This window comes from Babylonia areolata, chromosome 34 (genome assembly GCF_041734735.1).
Source record: "Babylonia areolata isolate BAREFJ2019XMU chromosome 34, ASM4173473v1, whole genome shotgun sequence".
NCBI lineage: Eukaryota > Metazoa > Mollusca > Gastropoda > Neogastropoda > Buccinidae > Babylonia > Babylonia areolata.
The window spans coordinates 2,164,542-2,181,539 of NC_134909.1; the positions used below are offsets into that span (position 1 = coordinate 2,164,542).

General features: G+C 49.4%; 1 protein-coding gene across 2 annotated transcripts in view; it reads right to left on the reverse strand.

Moving 5' to 3' along the window:
• Positions 1–13,022: 13,022 nt before the first annotated feature.
• LOC143277666 (interference hedgehog-like) overlaps positions 13,023–16,998 on the reverse strand; it is a 224,061-nt gene continuing 220,085 nt past the window's right edge. For both annotated transcript variants that reach the window (XM_076582575.1, XM_076582574.1), the window contains exon 18: positions 13,023–15,528. In XM_076582575.1, coding sequence (XP_076438690.1) covers positions 15,335–15,528 — 194 coding nt within the window. In that variant the 3' untranslated portion in view covers positions 13,023–15,334. The remainder of the gene's footprint in view (positions 15,529–16,998) is intronic.

The following is a 16,998-nucleotide window of genomic DNA, read 5'->3' on the forward strand; positions in this document are numbered from 1 at the left end:
CAGTTTTAGTCAGCAGATTTTAGCCATTGTAAGTGGTGGTCAGTTTTAGTCGGCAGTGTTTAGCCATTGTAAGTGGTGGTCAGTTTTAGTCAGCAGTGTTTAGCCATGGTAAGTGGTGGTCTGTTTTAGTCAGCAGATTTTAGCCATGGTAAGTGGTGGTCAGTTTTAGTCAGCAGTGTTTAGCCATGGTAAGTGGTGGTCAGTTTTAGTCAGCAGATTTTAGCCATGGTAAGTGGTGGTCAGTTTTAGTCAGCAGATTTTAGCCATGGTAAGTGGTGGTCAGTTTTAGTCAGCAGATTTTAGCCATGGTAAGTGGTGGTCTGTTTTAGTCAGCAGATTTTAGCCATGGTAAGTGGTGGTCAGTTTTAGTCAGCAGATTTTAGCCATGGTAAGTGGTGGTCAGTTTTAGTCAGCAGTGTTTAGCCATGGTAAGTGGTGGTCAGTTTTAGTCAGCAGATTTTAGCCATGGTAAGTGGTGGTCAGTTTTAGTCAGCAGTGTTTAGCCATGGTAAGTGGTGGTCAGTTTTAGTCAGCAGTGTTTAGCCATGGTAAGTGGTGGTCAGTTTTAGTCAGCAGTGTTTAGCCATGGTAAGTGGTGGTCAGTTTTAGTCAGCAGTGTTTAGCCATGGTAAGTGGTGGTCAGTTTTAGTCAGCAGATTTTAGCCATGGTAAGTGGTGGTCAGTTTTAGTCAGCAGATTTTAGCCATGGTAAGTGGTGGTCAGTTTTAGTCAGCAGTGTTTAGCCATGGTAAGTGGTGGTCAGTTTTAGTCAGCAGTGTTTAGCCATGGTAAGTGGTGGTCAGCGGTGATCAGTGGTCAATGGTGGTCAGTGATCAGTAGTGGCCGGTGGTGGTCAATAATTAGTGGTGGTCAGACCTGGGACAGACAGAACATGATCTGTTTGAATGAATGAGAAGGAAGTCAGTTTTATCATTGTTCTTTTTTTTTCTTTTTGTGGGGTGGGTGGGTGAGGAAGGGGTGTCTGTGTAAAAGATGGTAAAGTGTGTGTGTGTGTGTGTGTGTGTGTACATGTAAATATGGTAAAATATGAGTCAGGGACAGACAGAGTGACAGGCAGACAGACTGAGACAGACAGACCTGGTTGTGATAGGAATCTCTCGGTTTTGATCAAAACAACGAATAACACTCTCAGATCTAAGTAACGTACAATGTCTGGCACATGAGTTCATTGGATCAACACAGAACAGACGAGAAACCAAGTTTCACGGTACCACGTGGCTTTATTCCGGACATTCCAACTGGAACAAAGATTTGCAAAAAAAAAAAAAAAAAAAAAAGACTAACGTTCGAATGCACCCTTTCCACTCATAATATCCTAACGCCCCACCCTTCCTCCCACCAAACACACACACACACACATACATGCTGGTATATTATTTAAAAAAAAAAAAAATCAAATTAAAAAAAATCCAGCAAAACAAGTCTCTTCTGTTCTGAAACAGAAGGGTGAGAATTAAAGGACATCAATACAAAATGAGAAAAGGAGTAAAAATTTGATCACATGCTGTGGACATAATCATATTCTTTTTAACTAGCAATGGTTTACATATATATTTATATAAAGATTCACACCTTTAAACTGGCAATGGTGAACAGATATATATTTATAAACATTCACACGTCTTTTAAAATAGCAATGGTGAACAAATATATGAACATCCACAAATCTGTTATTGTAGCAACAGTGAACAAATATATGAACATTCAAACACATTTTAAACTTGCAATTGTGAACAGATATATGTGCATTCACACATATCTTTTAAAGTAGCAATGGTGAACAAATATATCGACATTCAAACACATTTTATTTTTAAACTAACAATGATGAACAAACATGAACATTCACACATCTTTTAAACTAGCAATGGTGAACAAGATATATAAACATTCACACATCTTTAATTGTTGATTTAAACAAATGTTGCTGGAGCAGCTGATCAAATCAAAATGTGTACACGTAGCACTAGCAGTTTTCTTCAAGCACCATCATTTTGCTCACTCTCTCTCTCTCTCTCCCTCACGCACACGCACATGTGCACACAAATACATAAACAAAAGCACATACACGCACCTAATACACAAACACATGCACAAGCACACACACACACACACAAACCCACCCCAAAACTAAAAAACAAACAAAAACAATTACACACTCATACATACACCATTACATATGTATGCACAAGTGAAGACTCACTGGTTCGAGAAAAACTAACCCAAAACTCAAAACGTCTATGTCACAAAATATCCAGTCAGATCTTCACATGATTTGAGGTAGAAAACTTATATTGTCACACAAGACACAACAAACTTGCCTACGCATACTGAATACATCCATAGGCAAAATAAAAGAAAGAAAAAACAACATCATAATAATAAATTATCATTTAAAAAGCTGTCACTCTACTTGTGTGTGTGTGTGTGCGCGCGCGCGCGCGCGCACACGTGTGAATAAAGTTATTGCAATACTTGTCTATGTATACTTATTTGTCAATCATTGATGTATATTCTATGATATGATACATTTGTCAATCGTTTGGTTTTAAACTATTGCATATCCCATGATACAGTTTCAAACAACCATGTGTGTGTCAGCTCACATCTTTATCAGCCACACTGGGGGCGCTGGCAGTAACACTAAGACCCGTGTCAGACACAGTGGGGAGCTGGCAGTGACACTAAGACCCGTGTCAGACACAGTGGGGAGCTGGCAGTGACACTAAGACCCGTGTCAGACACAGTGGGGAGCAGGCAGTGACATCAAGACCCGTGTCAGACACAGTGGGGAGCTGGCAGTGACACCAAGACCCGTGTCAGACACACTGGGGAGCAGGCAGTGACATCAAGACCCGTGTCAGACACACTGGGAGAGCAGGCAGTGACAGCAAGACCCGTGTCAGACACACTGGGAGAGCAGGCAGTGACAGCAAGACCCGTGTCAGACACACTGGGAGAGCAGGCAGTGACAGCAAGACCCATGTCAGCAAGGGCAGAATCCTTCACAAAGCTCAACAGCGTGTGGAGATCTACCCAGTACAACAACGTGTGCAGATCTACCCAGTACAACAACGTGTGCAGATCTACCCAGTACAACAGCGTGTGGAGATCTAACAACAGCGTGTGGAGATCTACCCAGTACAACAACGTGTGCAGATCTACCCAGTACAACAGCGTGTGGAGATCTACCCAGTACAACAACGTGTGCAGATCTACCCAGTACAACAACGTGTGCAGATCTACCCAGTACAACAGCGTGTGGAGATCTACCCAGTACAACAACGTGTGCAGATCTACCCAGTACAACAGCGTGTGCAGATCTACCCAGTACAACAACGTGTGCAGATCTACCCAGTACAACAACGCCCAGCTGACAATGTCACGACCAGAGGTGAGCACTTTCCCACACTGCTTCATGGCTCAGAATGCTAAAGGACATGAGTGATCTAACAAAGGTTGCAACCTTCCAAACAAAAAAACCCTGCAAACAACCCTGCAAATCTTCTGGCCCAATACCGTCTCCTATCAACAACTTCCCCAGTACAGTAAAAAGAACACGGAAACCATCATCACGAGAAAGCAGAGGAAGTGGATTGGACAAGTCACGCAAAGAAAGCAAGGTCACATCACCCGGACAGCCCTCCACTGGACACCACAAGGCAGACACAAGACAGGAAGGTCACATCACCTGGACAGCCCTTCACTGGACACCACAAGGCAGACACAAGACAGGAAGGTCACATCACCTGGACAGCCCTTCACTGGACACCACAAGGCAGACACAAGACAGCAAGGTCACACCACCTGGACAGCCCTTCACTGGACACCACAAGGCAGACACAAGACAGGAAGGTCACATCACCTGGACAGCCCTCCACTGGACACCACAAGGCAGACACAAGACAGGAAGGTCACATCACCTGGACAGCCCTCCACTGGACACCACAAGGCAGACACAAGACAGGAAGGTCACACCACCTGGACAGCCCTCCACTGGACACCACAAGGCAGACACAAGACAGGAAGGTCACATCACCTGGACAGCCCTTCACTGGACACCACAAGGTACAGACACAAGACAGGAAGGTCACATCACCTGGACAGCCCTCCACTGGACACCACAAGGCAGACACAAGACAGCAAGGTCACACCACCTGGACAGCCCTTCACTGGACACCACAAGGCAGACACAAGACAGAAAGGCCAATGAACACCTGGTGCAGAACAGCCAAAGACTTACGACCCTGAAACACACCTGAGGTACCACTGAAAGACTGGCCCAAGACAGACAGGAGTGGTGGTTCTTTGTTGCTGCACGACATGCCGGAGGCCATAGCAGGCAGTCAGTAAGTCAGCCAGTCAGTCAGTAAGCCAGCCAGTCAGTCAGTAAGTTACGTCTTTATTTGGAATTTGAAGTGCTTTGAAATATGGAGGTTTGGGTCTGGGAAGAAGGAACGGATAATGGGGAAAGCAGTAACAATAATCAGTTCTCAGGGCTCCCTACATGTGGTGGCACTGAATTCTTGTTCTGGGTGGAGTTCTGATGATGTCCAACAGAGACACACACAGTGGACTGGGTGTGGCTTATTCAACTGATGAAGATAATGACACACATGACATTAAAAACTATTACCTAACGATTAGCTGGTATCACTGATGACACACATGACATTAAAAACTATTACCTAACGATTAGCAGGTATCACTGATGACACACATGACATTAAGAACTATTACCTAACGATTAGCAGGTATCACTGATGACATACATGACGTTAAAAACTATGACCTAACAATGAGCTGGTATCACTGATGACATACATGACGTTAAAAACTACGACCTAACGATAAGCTGGTATCACCTATGACATTAAAAACTATGACCTAACAATAAGCTGGTATCACTGATGACATACATGACATTAAAAACTATGACCTAACAATAAGCAGCTATCACCTATGACATGCACAACATTAAAAACTATGACCAAACGATAAGCTGGTATCACCTATGACATTAAAAACTATGACCTAACAATAAGCAGGTATCACTTTGTCAGCCCCATAACCGCCCCCCACTCCCCCCAACACACACACACATCCATACATGCCCCCCCCCCCCCCCCCCCCCAAACACACATGAATACAGAGCCACCCATTCGCCACGCAGCTAAAGAATGACCACATTTTCGATTTTCGGACCGCCCATGTGCTTACCCTTCTCCACTGTCGTCTCCCTTACCCGTTCACAGATTCAACTGAAGACACATGACAGAACACTGGCTCCCAGTCAATATCTTACGTATAACACACACGTACAACAAGCATGTATATTGCTGGTAAAATGCACGACTGTTAACATCCAAAAAGTACAATAAGTAAACAGAAGTATGTACTCCTGCATGCTCTCATAACTGTTGAAATGATGAATCTTGGGAGTCGCACAATGTACAAATAACTCGGTGCTGAGTCCAAACACTCATTTCCAATGTAATACTGCTCAGTCATAGTGCGTACCTGACACATAAGTTCTGTACAGTTCCACATTTATAAATTAATCAGCGCATCAACGGGGTAAATTCTCGTTTTCCATGATTTCTGTCTTTTGGAGTATGTAAGCTTAGGAATTATATGGGTGTAACAAAGAATAGATTTATAGTACAACGGCGAGTGGACAGTTTTAAAGTGCAGGTGAACATCCACACACACACACACACACACACACTTGTATAGGCACACTCACACACAGATGTACACACACACACACACACATACACATGCACACACACACACCCAACCCATGCATTCATTTATAAGCACCCCTTACCCATTTTTAAAAACCAGCATCATCACACTGTTGACAAATATTACATTTTGATAGAAGACTGAACCAGTGTTATCGAGTCTGTGAGCATGCCACACTGCTGGTCTTTTGGGAGCACGTGCTATATATTCTTCTTCACACAGAGAGAGAGGGGGGAGAGGGAGGGAAGGAAAGAGAGAGAGGGAGGAAAGGAGTGTGTGAGAGGGAGAGGAGTGAGAGAGGGAGGGAAGGAGAGAGAAAAAAAGTGAGAGAGGGGTGAGAGAGAGAGGGAGAGAGAGGAAGAGAGAAAGTGAGAGAGGGAGGGAGAGGAGAGAGAGAGAGAAAAGTGAGAGAGGGAGAGGAGTGAGAGACAGGGGGAGGGGGGAGGGAAGGAGAGAGAGAAAGTGAGAGAGGGGGGGAAGGAGAGAAAGTGAGAGAGAGAGGGGGGGGGAAGGAGAGAAAGTGAGAGAGAGAGAGGGGGGGAGGAGAGAAAGTGTGAAAGAGAGAGAGGGAGGGAAGGAAGAGAAAGTGAGAGATAGAGGGGGAAGGAGAGAAAGTGAGAGAGAGAGAGGGGGGGAAGGAGAGAAAGTGAGAGAGAGAGGGGGGGAAGGAGAGAAAGTGAGAGAGAGAGAGGGGGGGAGGAGAGAAAGTGTGAAAGAGAGAGAGGGAGGGAAGGAAGAGAAAGTGAGAGATAGAGGGGGAAGGAGAGAAAGTGAGAGAGAGAGAGGGGGGGAAGGAGAGAAAGTGAGAGAGAGAGGGGGGGGAAGGAGAGAAAGTAAGAGAGAGAGAGGGAGAGATAGAGGGAGGGAAGAGACAAAGAGAGAGAGAGAGGGGGGGGAAGGAGAGAAAGAGAGAGGGGGAGGGGAAGGCGAGAAAGTGAGGGGGGGGGGGGGAGGGGAAGGAGAGAAAGTGAGAGAGAGGGGGGGAGGAGAGAAAGTGAGAGAGAGAGGGGGGGGGGGGGGAAGGAGAGAGACAGAGGGGGGGAGGAGAGAAAGTGAGAGAGAGGGGGGGGGGGGAGGAGAGAAAGTGAGAGAGAGAGGGGGAGGAGAGAAAGTGAGAGAGAGAGGGGGGGGGAGGAGAGAAAGAGGGGGGGAGGAGAGAAAGTGAGAGAGAGAGAGAGGGGGGGAGGAGTGAAAGAGAGAGGGGGAGGGGAAGGAGAGAAAGTGAGAGAGAGGGGGGGAGGAGAGAAAGTGAGAGAGAGAGAGGGGGAGGGAAGGAGAGAGACAGAGGGGGGGGGGAGGAGAGAAAGTGAGAGAGGGGGGAGGAGAGAAAGAGAGAGAGGGGGGGGAAGGAGAGAAAGTGAGAGAGAGGGGGGGAAGGAGAGAGAGAGAGAGAGAGGGGGGGGGAAGGAGAGAAAGTGAGAGACAGAGAGGGGGGGAAGGAGAGAGAGAGGGGGGGGGGGAGGAGAGAAAGTGAGAGAGAGAGGGGGGGAAACGAGAGAAAGTGAGGGGGGGGGGGAGAAAGAAAGAGAGAGAGAGAGGGGGGGAACGAGAGAAAGTGAGGGGGGGGGGGGGAGGAGAGAAAGAGAGAGAGAGAGAGAGGGGGGGAACGAGAGAAAGTGAGGGGGGGGGGGGAAGGAGAGAAAGAGAGAGAGAGAGAGGGGGGGAACGAGAGAAAGTGAGGGGGGGGGGGGAAAGAGAGAGAAAGTGAGAGAGAGGGGGGGGGGAGGAGAGAAAGTGAGAGGGGGGGGAGGAAGGAGAGAAAGTGAGAGAGAGGGGGGGGGAGAGAAAGTGAGAGAGAGAGGGGGGGGGAAGGAGACAAAGTGAGAGAGAGAGGGGGGGGGGGGAAGGAGAGAAAGTGAGAGAGAGAGGGGGGGAGGAGAGAAAGTGAGTGAGAGAGAAAGTGAGAGAGAGGGGGGGGAGGAGAGAAAGTGAGAGAGAGAGGGGGGGGAGGAGAGAAAGTGAGAGAGAGAGGGGGAGGGGAAGGAGAGAAAGTGAGAGAGAGAGGGGGGGGGGAAGGAGAGAAAGTGAGAGAGAGAGGGGGGGGGGAGGAGAGAAAGTGAGAGAGAGAGGGGGGGGGGAGGAGAGAAAGTGAGAGAGAGAGGGGGGGGGGGGAGGAGAGAAAGTGAGAGAGAGAGGGGGGGGGGAGGAGAGAAAGTGAGAGAGAGAGAAAATGAGAGAGAGAGGGGGGGGGAAGGAGAGAAAGTGAGAGAGAGAGGGGGGGAAGGAGAGAAAGTGAGAGAGAGGGGGGGGGAAGGAGAGAAAGTGAGAGAGAAAGTGAGAGAGAGAGGGGGGAAGGAGAAAGTGAGAGAGAGAGGGGGGGGGGGAAGGAGAGAAAGTGAGAGAGAGAGGGGGGGGGGGAGGAGAGAAAGTGAGAGAGAGAGGGGGGGAAGGAGAGAAAGTGAGAGAGAGGGGGGGAGGAGAGAAAGTGAGAGAGAGAGAGGGGGAAGGAGAGAAAGTGAGAGAGAGGGGGGGGGGAAGGAGAGAGTGAGAGAGAGAGGGAGGGGGGAGAAAGTGAGAGAAGAGAGAGGGGGGGGAGGAGTGAGAGAGAGGGGGGGGAGGAGAGAAAGGGGGGGAGGAGAGAAAGTGAGAGAGAGAGAAGGGGGGGAAGGAGAGAGAGAGAGAGAGAGGGGGGAAGAAGGAGAGAAAGTGAGAGAGGGGGGAGGGAGAGGAGAGAGAGAGAGAGAGGGGGGGAAGGAGAGAAAGGGGGGGGGGAGGAGAGAAAGTGAGAGAGAGAGAAAATGAGAGAGAGAGGGGGGGGAAGGAGAGAAAGTGAGAGAGAGGGGGGGGGAGGAGAGAAAGTGAGAGAGAGAGAGAGGGGGGGAAGGAGAGAGAGAGGGGGGGGGAGGAGAGAAAGTGAGAGAGAGAGGGGGGGAAACGAGAGAAAGTGAGGGGGGGGGGGGAGAGAGAAAGAGAGAGAGAGAGAGGGGGGAACGAGAGAAAGTGAGGGGGGGGGGAGGAGAGAGAGAGAGAGAGGGGGGGAACGAGAGAAAGTGAGGGGGGGGGGGAAGAGAGAGAAAGTGAGAGAGAGAAAGTGAGAGAGAGAGGGGAGAAGGAGAGAAAGAGAGGAGGGGGGAAGAGAGAGAAAGTGAGAGAGAGGGGGGGGGGAGGAGAGAAAGTGAGAGGGGGGGAGGAAGGAGAGAAAGTGAGAGAGAGAGGGGGGGGGGAGAGAAAGTGAGAGAGAGAGGGGCGGGGGAAGGAGAGAAAGTGAGAGAGAGAGGGGGGGGGGAAGGAGAGAAAGTGAGAGAGAGAGGGGGAGGGGAAGGAGAGAAAGTGAGAGAGAGAGGGGGAGGGGAAGGAGAGAAAGTGAGAGAGAGAGGGGGGGGGGAAGGGGGGGAAGGAGAGAGACAGAGGGGGGGAGGAGAGAAAGTGAGAGAGAGGGGGGGAGGAGAGAAAGTGAGAGAGAGAGGGGGAGGAGAGAAAGTGAGAGAGAGAGGGGGGGGGAGGAGAGAAAGAGGGGGGGAGGAGAGAAAGTGAGAGAGAGAGAGAGGGGGGGAGGAGTGAAAGAGAGAGGGGAAGGAGAGAAAGTGAGAGAGAGGGGGGGAGGAGAGAAAGTGAGAGAGAGAGAGGGGGAGGGAAGGAGAGAGACAGAGGGGGGGGGGGAGGAGAGAAAGTGAGAGAGGGGGGAGGAGAGAAAGAGAGAGAGGGGGGGGAAGGAGAGAAAGTGAGAGAGAGAGGGGGGGGAAGGAGAGAGAGAGGGGGGGGGGGAGGAGAGAAAGTGAGAGAGAGAGGGGGGGAAACGAGAGAAAGTGAGGGGGGGGGAGAGAGAAAGAGAGAGAGGGGGGGAACGAGAGAAAGTGAGGGGGGGGGGGAAGGAGAGAAAGAGAGAGAGAGAGAGGGGGGGGAACGAGAGAAAGTGAGGGGGGGGGGGAAGGAGAGAAAGAGAGAGAGAGAGAGGGGGGGAACGAGAGAAAGTGAGGGGGGGGGGAAGAGAGAAAGTGAGAGAGAGAAAGTGAGAGAGAGAGGGGAGAAGGAGAGAAAGAGAGGAGGGGGGAAGAGAGAGAAAGTGAGAGAGAGGGGGGGGGAGGAGAGAAAGTGAGAGGGGGGGAGGAAGGAGAGAAAGTGAGAGAGAGAGGGGGGGGGAGAGAAAGTGAGAGAGAGAGGGGCGGGGGAAGGAGAGAAAGTGAGAGAGAGAGGGGGGGGGGAAGGAGAGAAAGTGAGAGAGAGAGGGGGGGAAGGAGAGAAAGTAAGAGAGAGAGAGGGAGAGATAGAGGGAGGGAAGAGACAAAGAGAGAGAGAGAGAGGGGGGGGAAGGAGAGAAAGAGAGAGGGGGAGGGGAAGGCGAGAAAGTGAGGGGGGGGGGAGGGGAAGGAGAGAAAGTGAGAGAGAGGGGGGGAGGAGAGAAAGTGAGAGAGAGAGGGGGGGGGAAGGAGAGAAAGTGAGAGAGAGAGGGGGGGAAGGAGAGAAAGAGAGAGAGAGGGGGGGAGGAGAGAAAGTGAGAGAGAGAGGGGGGGGGGAGGAGAGAAAGTGAGAGAGAGAAAATGAGAGAGAGAGGGGGGGAAGGACAGAAAGTGAGAGAGAGAGGGGGGGAAGGAGAGAAAGTGAGAGAGAGGGGGGCGGGGGAGGAGAGAAAGTGTGAGAGAGAGAGAAGAGAGAGAGGGGGAAGGAGAGAAAGTGAGAGAGAGAAGGGGGGGTGAAGGAGAGAAAGAGAGAGAGAGGGGGGGAGGAGAGAAAGTGAGAGAGAGAAAGGGGGGGAGAGAAAGTGAGAGAGAGAGGGGGGGAAGGAAAGAGAGAGAGAAAGTGAGAGAGAGAGAGAGGGGGGGGGAAGGAGAGAAAGAGAGAGAGAGAGAGGGGGGGAGAGAAAGTGAGAGAGAGATGGGGGGAAGGAGAGAAAGTGAGAGAGAAAGTGAGAGAGATGGGGGAAAGGAAAGTGAGAGAGAGAGAAAGTGAGAGAGAGAGAGAGGGGGGGGGGGAAGGAGAGAAAGTGAGAGAGAGGGGGGGGAGGAGAGAAAGTGAGAGAGAGAGGGGGGGGAAGGAGAGAAAGTGAGAGAGAGAGGGGGGGAAGGAGAGAAAGTGAGAGAGAGGGGGGGGAAGGAGAGAAAGTGAGAGAGAGGGGGGGGGGAAAGAGAGAAAGTGAGAGAGAGGGGGGGGAGAGAATGAGAGAGAGAGGGGGGAGAGGAGTGAGAGAGAGAGGGGGGGGGAAAGTGCGAGAGAGGGGGGGGGGAGAGAGAGAGAGTGAGAGAGAGAGGGGGGAAGGAGAGAGAGAGAGAGAGGGGGGGAAGGAGAGAGAGAGAGAGAGGGAGGGGGGGAGAAAGTGAGAGAGAGAGAGGGGGGAGGAGAGAAAGTGAGAGAGAAAATGAGAGAGAGAGGGGGGGGAAGGAGAGAAAGTGAGAGAGGGGGGGGGGAAGGAGAGAAAGTGAGAGAGAGAGAGAAGTGAGAGAGAGAGGGGGAAGGAGAGAAAGTGAGAGAGAGAGGGGGGGGGGAGGACAGAAAGTGAGAGAGAGGGGGGGAGGAGAGAAAGTGAGAGAGAAAATGAGAGAGAAAGAAAGTGAGAGAGGGGGGGAGGAGAGAAAGAGAGAGAGGGGGGAGGAGAGAATGAGAGAGAGAGAGAGGGGGGGAAGGAGAGAATGAGAGAGAGAGAGAGAGGGGGGGGGAAGGAGAGAAAGTGAGAGAGAGAGAAGGGGGGGGAAGGAGAGAAAGTGAGAGAGAGAGGGGGGAAGGAGAGAAAGTGAGAGAGAGAAGGGGGAAGGAGAGAGAGGGGGGGGGAGGAGAGAAAGTGAGAGGGGGGGTGGAGGGAGAGGTGAGAGAGAGAGGGGGGGGAAGGAGAGAGAGAGAGTGAGAGAGAGGGGGGGAAGGAGAGAAAGTGAGAGAGAGAGGGGGGAAGGAGAGAGAGAGAGAGTGAGTGGGAGGGGAAGGAGAGAGAAAGTGAGAGAGAGAGGGGGGAAGGAGAGAGAGGGAGAGGGGGGGGGAAGGAGAGAAAGTGAGAGAGGGGGGGGAAGGAGAGAAAGTGAGAGAGAGAGTGACAGAGAGGGGGAAGGAGAGCGAGAGAGAGAGGGGGAGGGAGTGAGAGAGAGAGTGAGAGGGGAGGAGGAGAGAAAGTGCGAGAGAGGGGGGGGAAGGAGAGAGAGAGAGTGAGAGAGAGAGGGGGGGGGGAAGGAGAGAAAGTGAGAGAGAGAGAGGGGGGGAAGGAGAGAAAGTGAGAGAGAGAGGGGGAAGGAGAGAAGTGAGAGAGAGAGGGGGAAGGAGAGAGAGAGAGAGGGGGGGGAAGGAAGAGAGAGTGGGGGGAGGAGAGAAAGTGAGAGAGAGAGAGAGGGAGGGGGGAGGAGAGAGAGGGGGGGGAGGAGAGAAAGTGAGAGAGAGAGAAGGGGGGGAAGGAGAGAGAGAGAGAGGGGGGAAGAAGGAGAGAAAGTGAGAGAGGGGGGAGGGAGAGGAGAGAGAGAGAGAGAGGGGGGGAAGGAGAGAAAGTGAGAGAGAGAGGGGGAAAGGAGAGAGAGAGGGGGGGGGAAGGAGAGAGAGAGAGGGGGGGGGAAGGAGAGAATGAGAGAGGGGGGAAGAAAGAGAGAAGAGAGAGGGGGGGAAGGAGAGGAGAGAGAGAGAGAGAGAGAGGGGGGGAAGGAGAGAGAGAGAGAGAGGGGGGAAGGAGAGAAAGTGAGAGAGAGGGAAGGGGGGGAAGGAGAGAGTGAGAGAGGGGGGGGGAAGGAGAGAGAGAGAGAGAGAGAGGGGGGAAGGAGAGAAAGTGAGAGAGAGAGAGAGGGGGGGGAAGGAGAGAGAGAAAGTGAGAGAGAGAGGGGGGAAGGAGAGAGAGAAAGTGAGAGAGAGAGGGGGGAAGGAGAGAGAGAAAGTGAGAGAGAGAGGGGGGAAGGAGAGAGAGAAAGTGAGGGGAAGGAGAGAAAGTGAGAGAGGGGGGAAGGAGAGAAAGTGAGAGAGAGGGGAAGGAGAGAAAGTGAGAGAGGGGGAGGAGAGAAAGTGAGAGGGGGGGAAAGGAGAGAAAGTGTGAGAAAGTGAGAGAGAGAGAGGGGGGGGGGGGGGAGGTGAGAGTGAGAGAGAGAGAGGGGGGGGGGAAGGAGAGAAAGTGAGAGAGAGAGGGGGAGGAGAGAGTGAGAGAGAGGGGGGGGAGGAGAGAAAGTGAGAGAGAGGGAGAGAGGGGGAAGGAGTGAGAGAGGGGGGAAGGAGAGAGAGAGTGGGGGGAAGGAGAGAGAGAGAGAGAGAGAGAGGGGGGAGGAGAGAAAGTGAGAGAGAGGGAGAGAGGGGGGAAGGAGTGAGAGAGTGGGGGAAAGAGAGAGAGGGGGGGGGGGAGGAGAGAGAGAACGGAATGGTTTATTCACATATAATTTAACTCAATGAAACAACATAAGCAAACAAATTCAGATATCCCTAATCTAAACTTTGTTGTTATAAATTTCAAGTGTCTATCTATATCTAGTAGCAGATAATGTTTTAAATCATGTACACTGCAGAATATTCTATACATCACATTTACTGTTAGTGTGAATGTGACTATACCAAGTTTGTCATCTACAATTGATCAATTCTACTCCTGGGTTTGGGGATAGCAAAGTACATGATCTCCATATACTGAAAATCAAATGAGGAAATCAACAGAGCCATACGTAATATATAATTTATTATTCCCCCCCAAACCCCCTCTCTCTTTATATAATACATACATACATGCCGTTGTCAAATTAATTTTCAACTACTTTTTCAAATGAACTTTAAATAAAACCAGAGAATTATTCTGCCAATGTCAAATTCATTTTCATCCACATTTTCAAATGAAATTCAAATAAAATCCTGATGACTTAATCTACCAAGGGAAGAAAACGTGTACACTGTTAGACCTTCATTTGGGTTATCCTACACACACACAATCACACCTACACTACACATGCTCTCATACATACACACACACATAACATTCTCTCTCTCTCTCTCACACACACACCAACACCATACACTCACACACTACACTCCCAAAGAGCAAACAGAACAATGGTAAAGAACACGTTCACACCCAGTCTTAAGATGCAGTCGTGACACATTATAAGCACATTCAGTGAATCGGGCGACGCTGTTCCACCACTAGTGGTGCCTGCACTATATTTCCCACATCCACATAAAGACCATGTCAGTTCTTAAAAAATATGGAAAAACCATACTGTGAGTCCCTTGCATTCTGTCTGTTTCCCACATTTTAAAAAAGACAGTAAAACCATACTGAATGTCACTTGCATTCTGTCCCACCAGTTATGAAAACACACGGTTCATTTGTGCAGTGTTTCTGAGTTCCTGTCTTTATTTCTTCTTCTGCAAAACTTGTTCATAGACCTCAGATTTATTGGCAGTATATATCCAGGCTGGCAGCAGCTTTTTTTCTTCATGTACTTCCAAGTTTATGTCCTGAACACAAGTAGTCATCCCATGTCCCAGCCAGAAATCAAAGAGGTAGATCCATCGTAACTGAACTCCAGTTGACGCAACCCACAAAAAAAAAAAAAAAAAAAAAAAAAAAAAAAATTCCAGCACAGATGTTATGCATTCTGGAGAACTCCCAAACAATCACTGCAGAATTCTGTGGGAATTCCCCCCCAAAGTTTACAGGAATTCCCTAAAGTTCTGGGGATTCCCAATCAGTTGTCAAAGTCCTGGACAATCGGAGTTTCTCTGTCACAAACGTCCGTATCGTTTCTGTGGAGCGGTACCAGTAACAGCAGGGTAAGAGTCTGACACTCAAAGCAGCACGAGTATTGCAGTCTAACAACGGATGCTGCAACACATTGGTTTTTCAACAGAATTCTTCCCATCACCAAGTGAGTCAAGTCCAATCCTTGTGACCCTCCACCCTCTCCTCAAAATACCCTGGGATCAACACAATATCCTGTACCGATCACCTCCAGCACTTTCCACAGAAGACGCAGAACAAACCTTGCTACAGCAACAAGTGGTGATGCTGTTTTTGTCACACACACACACAAAAAAGAAAAGAGAAACAGAAGAGAAGTCCAGGCCAGCTTTAGCCTGGGGGAGTCCTGTACACACTGTGTTGAGGTCGGACTGAAAGACGCACACAGCAACAAAAACACCCCCCCTGCCGGGTCCCACCTCATCATGTATGCACATGACCTCATCATGTATGCACATGACCTCATTATGCATGCTGCGGGAACTTCTATGCAAATACACCAGTCAGCGGAAGAAACCAGTAGCATAGCTCTGGTTAAAAAAGGAAAGGAAAAAAAAAAAAAAATCTTTGTTGAAGTAGCAACATATGGGACTGACTGTTTACCTGAAAAAAAAACAACAACAAAAAAACCACCCCAAACAAACCCAGCTGACTTGAAGCCAAGTTGGAAATGTTTCTGTCAGAAACTCTCCACTTGCACCTGTATCTCAGATGTAAATCCACCACTTCAAGTTGTCAAGTGTTCGACATGTAATGAGATTCCACTCGGTTCTGACAAAAGAAAAGATAAACAAACAAACAAGAAATAATTTCTGGAGTTCCACAAACCCCTGACACACACACACACACGTAATCTCGTTACAAGGGCGAAATGAGTCTGATCACTATCAGTTTTGACCAGTCTGACCACAATCATATTTGACCAGTCTGACCACTATCCAGTTATCACAAAGAAACGGCAGGCTGCAAGCCCACAGAGGGCGCCACAAAGCCGACAGGAGGCGCAAGGTCGGAGGTCAGAGTTCTAGGGTGGGTGAGGGTGACACAGGGCTCAGCGGGAGTGAGGGTAGCACTGCTGTTGGATCGGTTGGACACTGAACTGCCTGGCCACTTGTTCAACAGGACGTCCAGCGTGCCCTCTGGAAAACACAACACGCTGGTGGACTGACCGATACGGACACTGATACCACACCTATCTTCCATCAGAGACCAAGCTCTTAGCACTTTGCAAACATGGAGTCATTAGCATAACAGGCTGTCTACCTGAGTACAGCCGACTGACAGTGCCTTCAAACCACGGCGTGAAAGAAAGCGACAGTTATGAACAAAAAGTGAAAACATAACACTGACAATGGGAAACTGAAAATCAAACACCATTAACAAAGTGAAAACAAAACACTTACAATGGATAACTGAAAACCAAACACCATTAACAAAGTGAAAACAAAACACTTACAATGGATAACTGAAAACCAAACACCATTAACAAAGTGAAAACAAAACACTGACAATGGGAAACTGAAAATCAAACACCATTAACAAAGTGAAAACATAACACTGACAATGGGAAACTGAAAATCAAACACCATTAACAAAGTGAAAACAAAACACTGACAATGGGAAACTGAAAATCAAACACCATTAACAAAGTGAAAACAAAACACCGACAATGGGAAACTGAAAATCAAACACCATTAACAAAGTGAAAACAAAACACTGACAACGGGAAACTGAAAATCAAACACCATTAACAAAGTGAAAAACAAGCACTGTCTGACAACACCAAAGCCAAAACCAGACAATGAAAACGCCAACACCAAACACTGACAACACCAAACCAAACACTGACAACACCAACACCAAACACTGACAACACCAACCACTGACAACACCAACACCAAACACTGACAACACCAACCACTGACAACACCAAACACTGACAACAACAACACCGAACACTGACAACACCAACCACTGACAACACCAACACCAAACACTGACAACACCAAACACTGACAACACCAACACCAAACACTGACAACACCAACCACTGACAACACCAACACCGAACACTGACAACACCAACCACTGACAACACCAACACCAACCACTGACAACACCAAACACTGACAACACCAAACACTGACAACACCAACACCAAACACTGGCAACACCAACCACTGACAACACCAACACCAAACACTGACGACACCAACACCAAACACTGACAACACCAAACACTGACACCAAACATTGACAACACCAACACCAAACACTGACAACACCAACCACTGACAACACCAAACACTGACAACACCAACACCAAACACTGACAACACCAAACACTGACAACACCAACACCAAACACTGACAACACCAACCACTGACAACACCAACACCAAACACTGACAACACCAACCACTGACAACACCAACACTGACAACACCAACCACTGACAACACCAACCACTGACAACACCAACACCAAACACTAACAACACCAAACACTGACAACACCAAACACTAACAACACCAACACCAAACACTGACAACACCAACACCAATCACTGACAACAACAACAAACACTGACAACACCCACACCAACCACT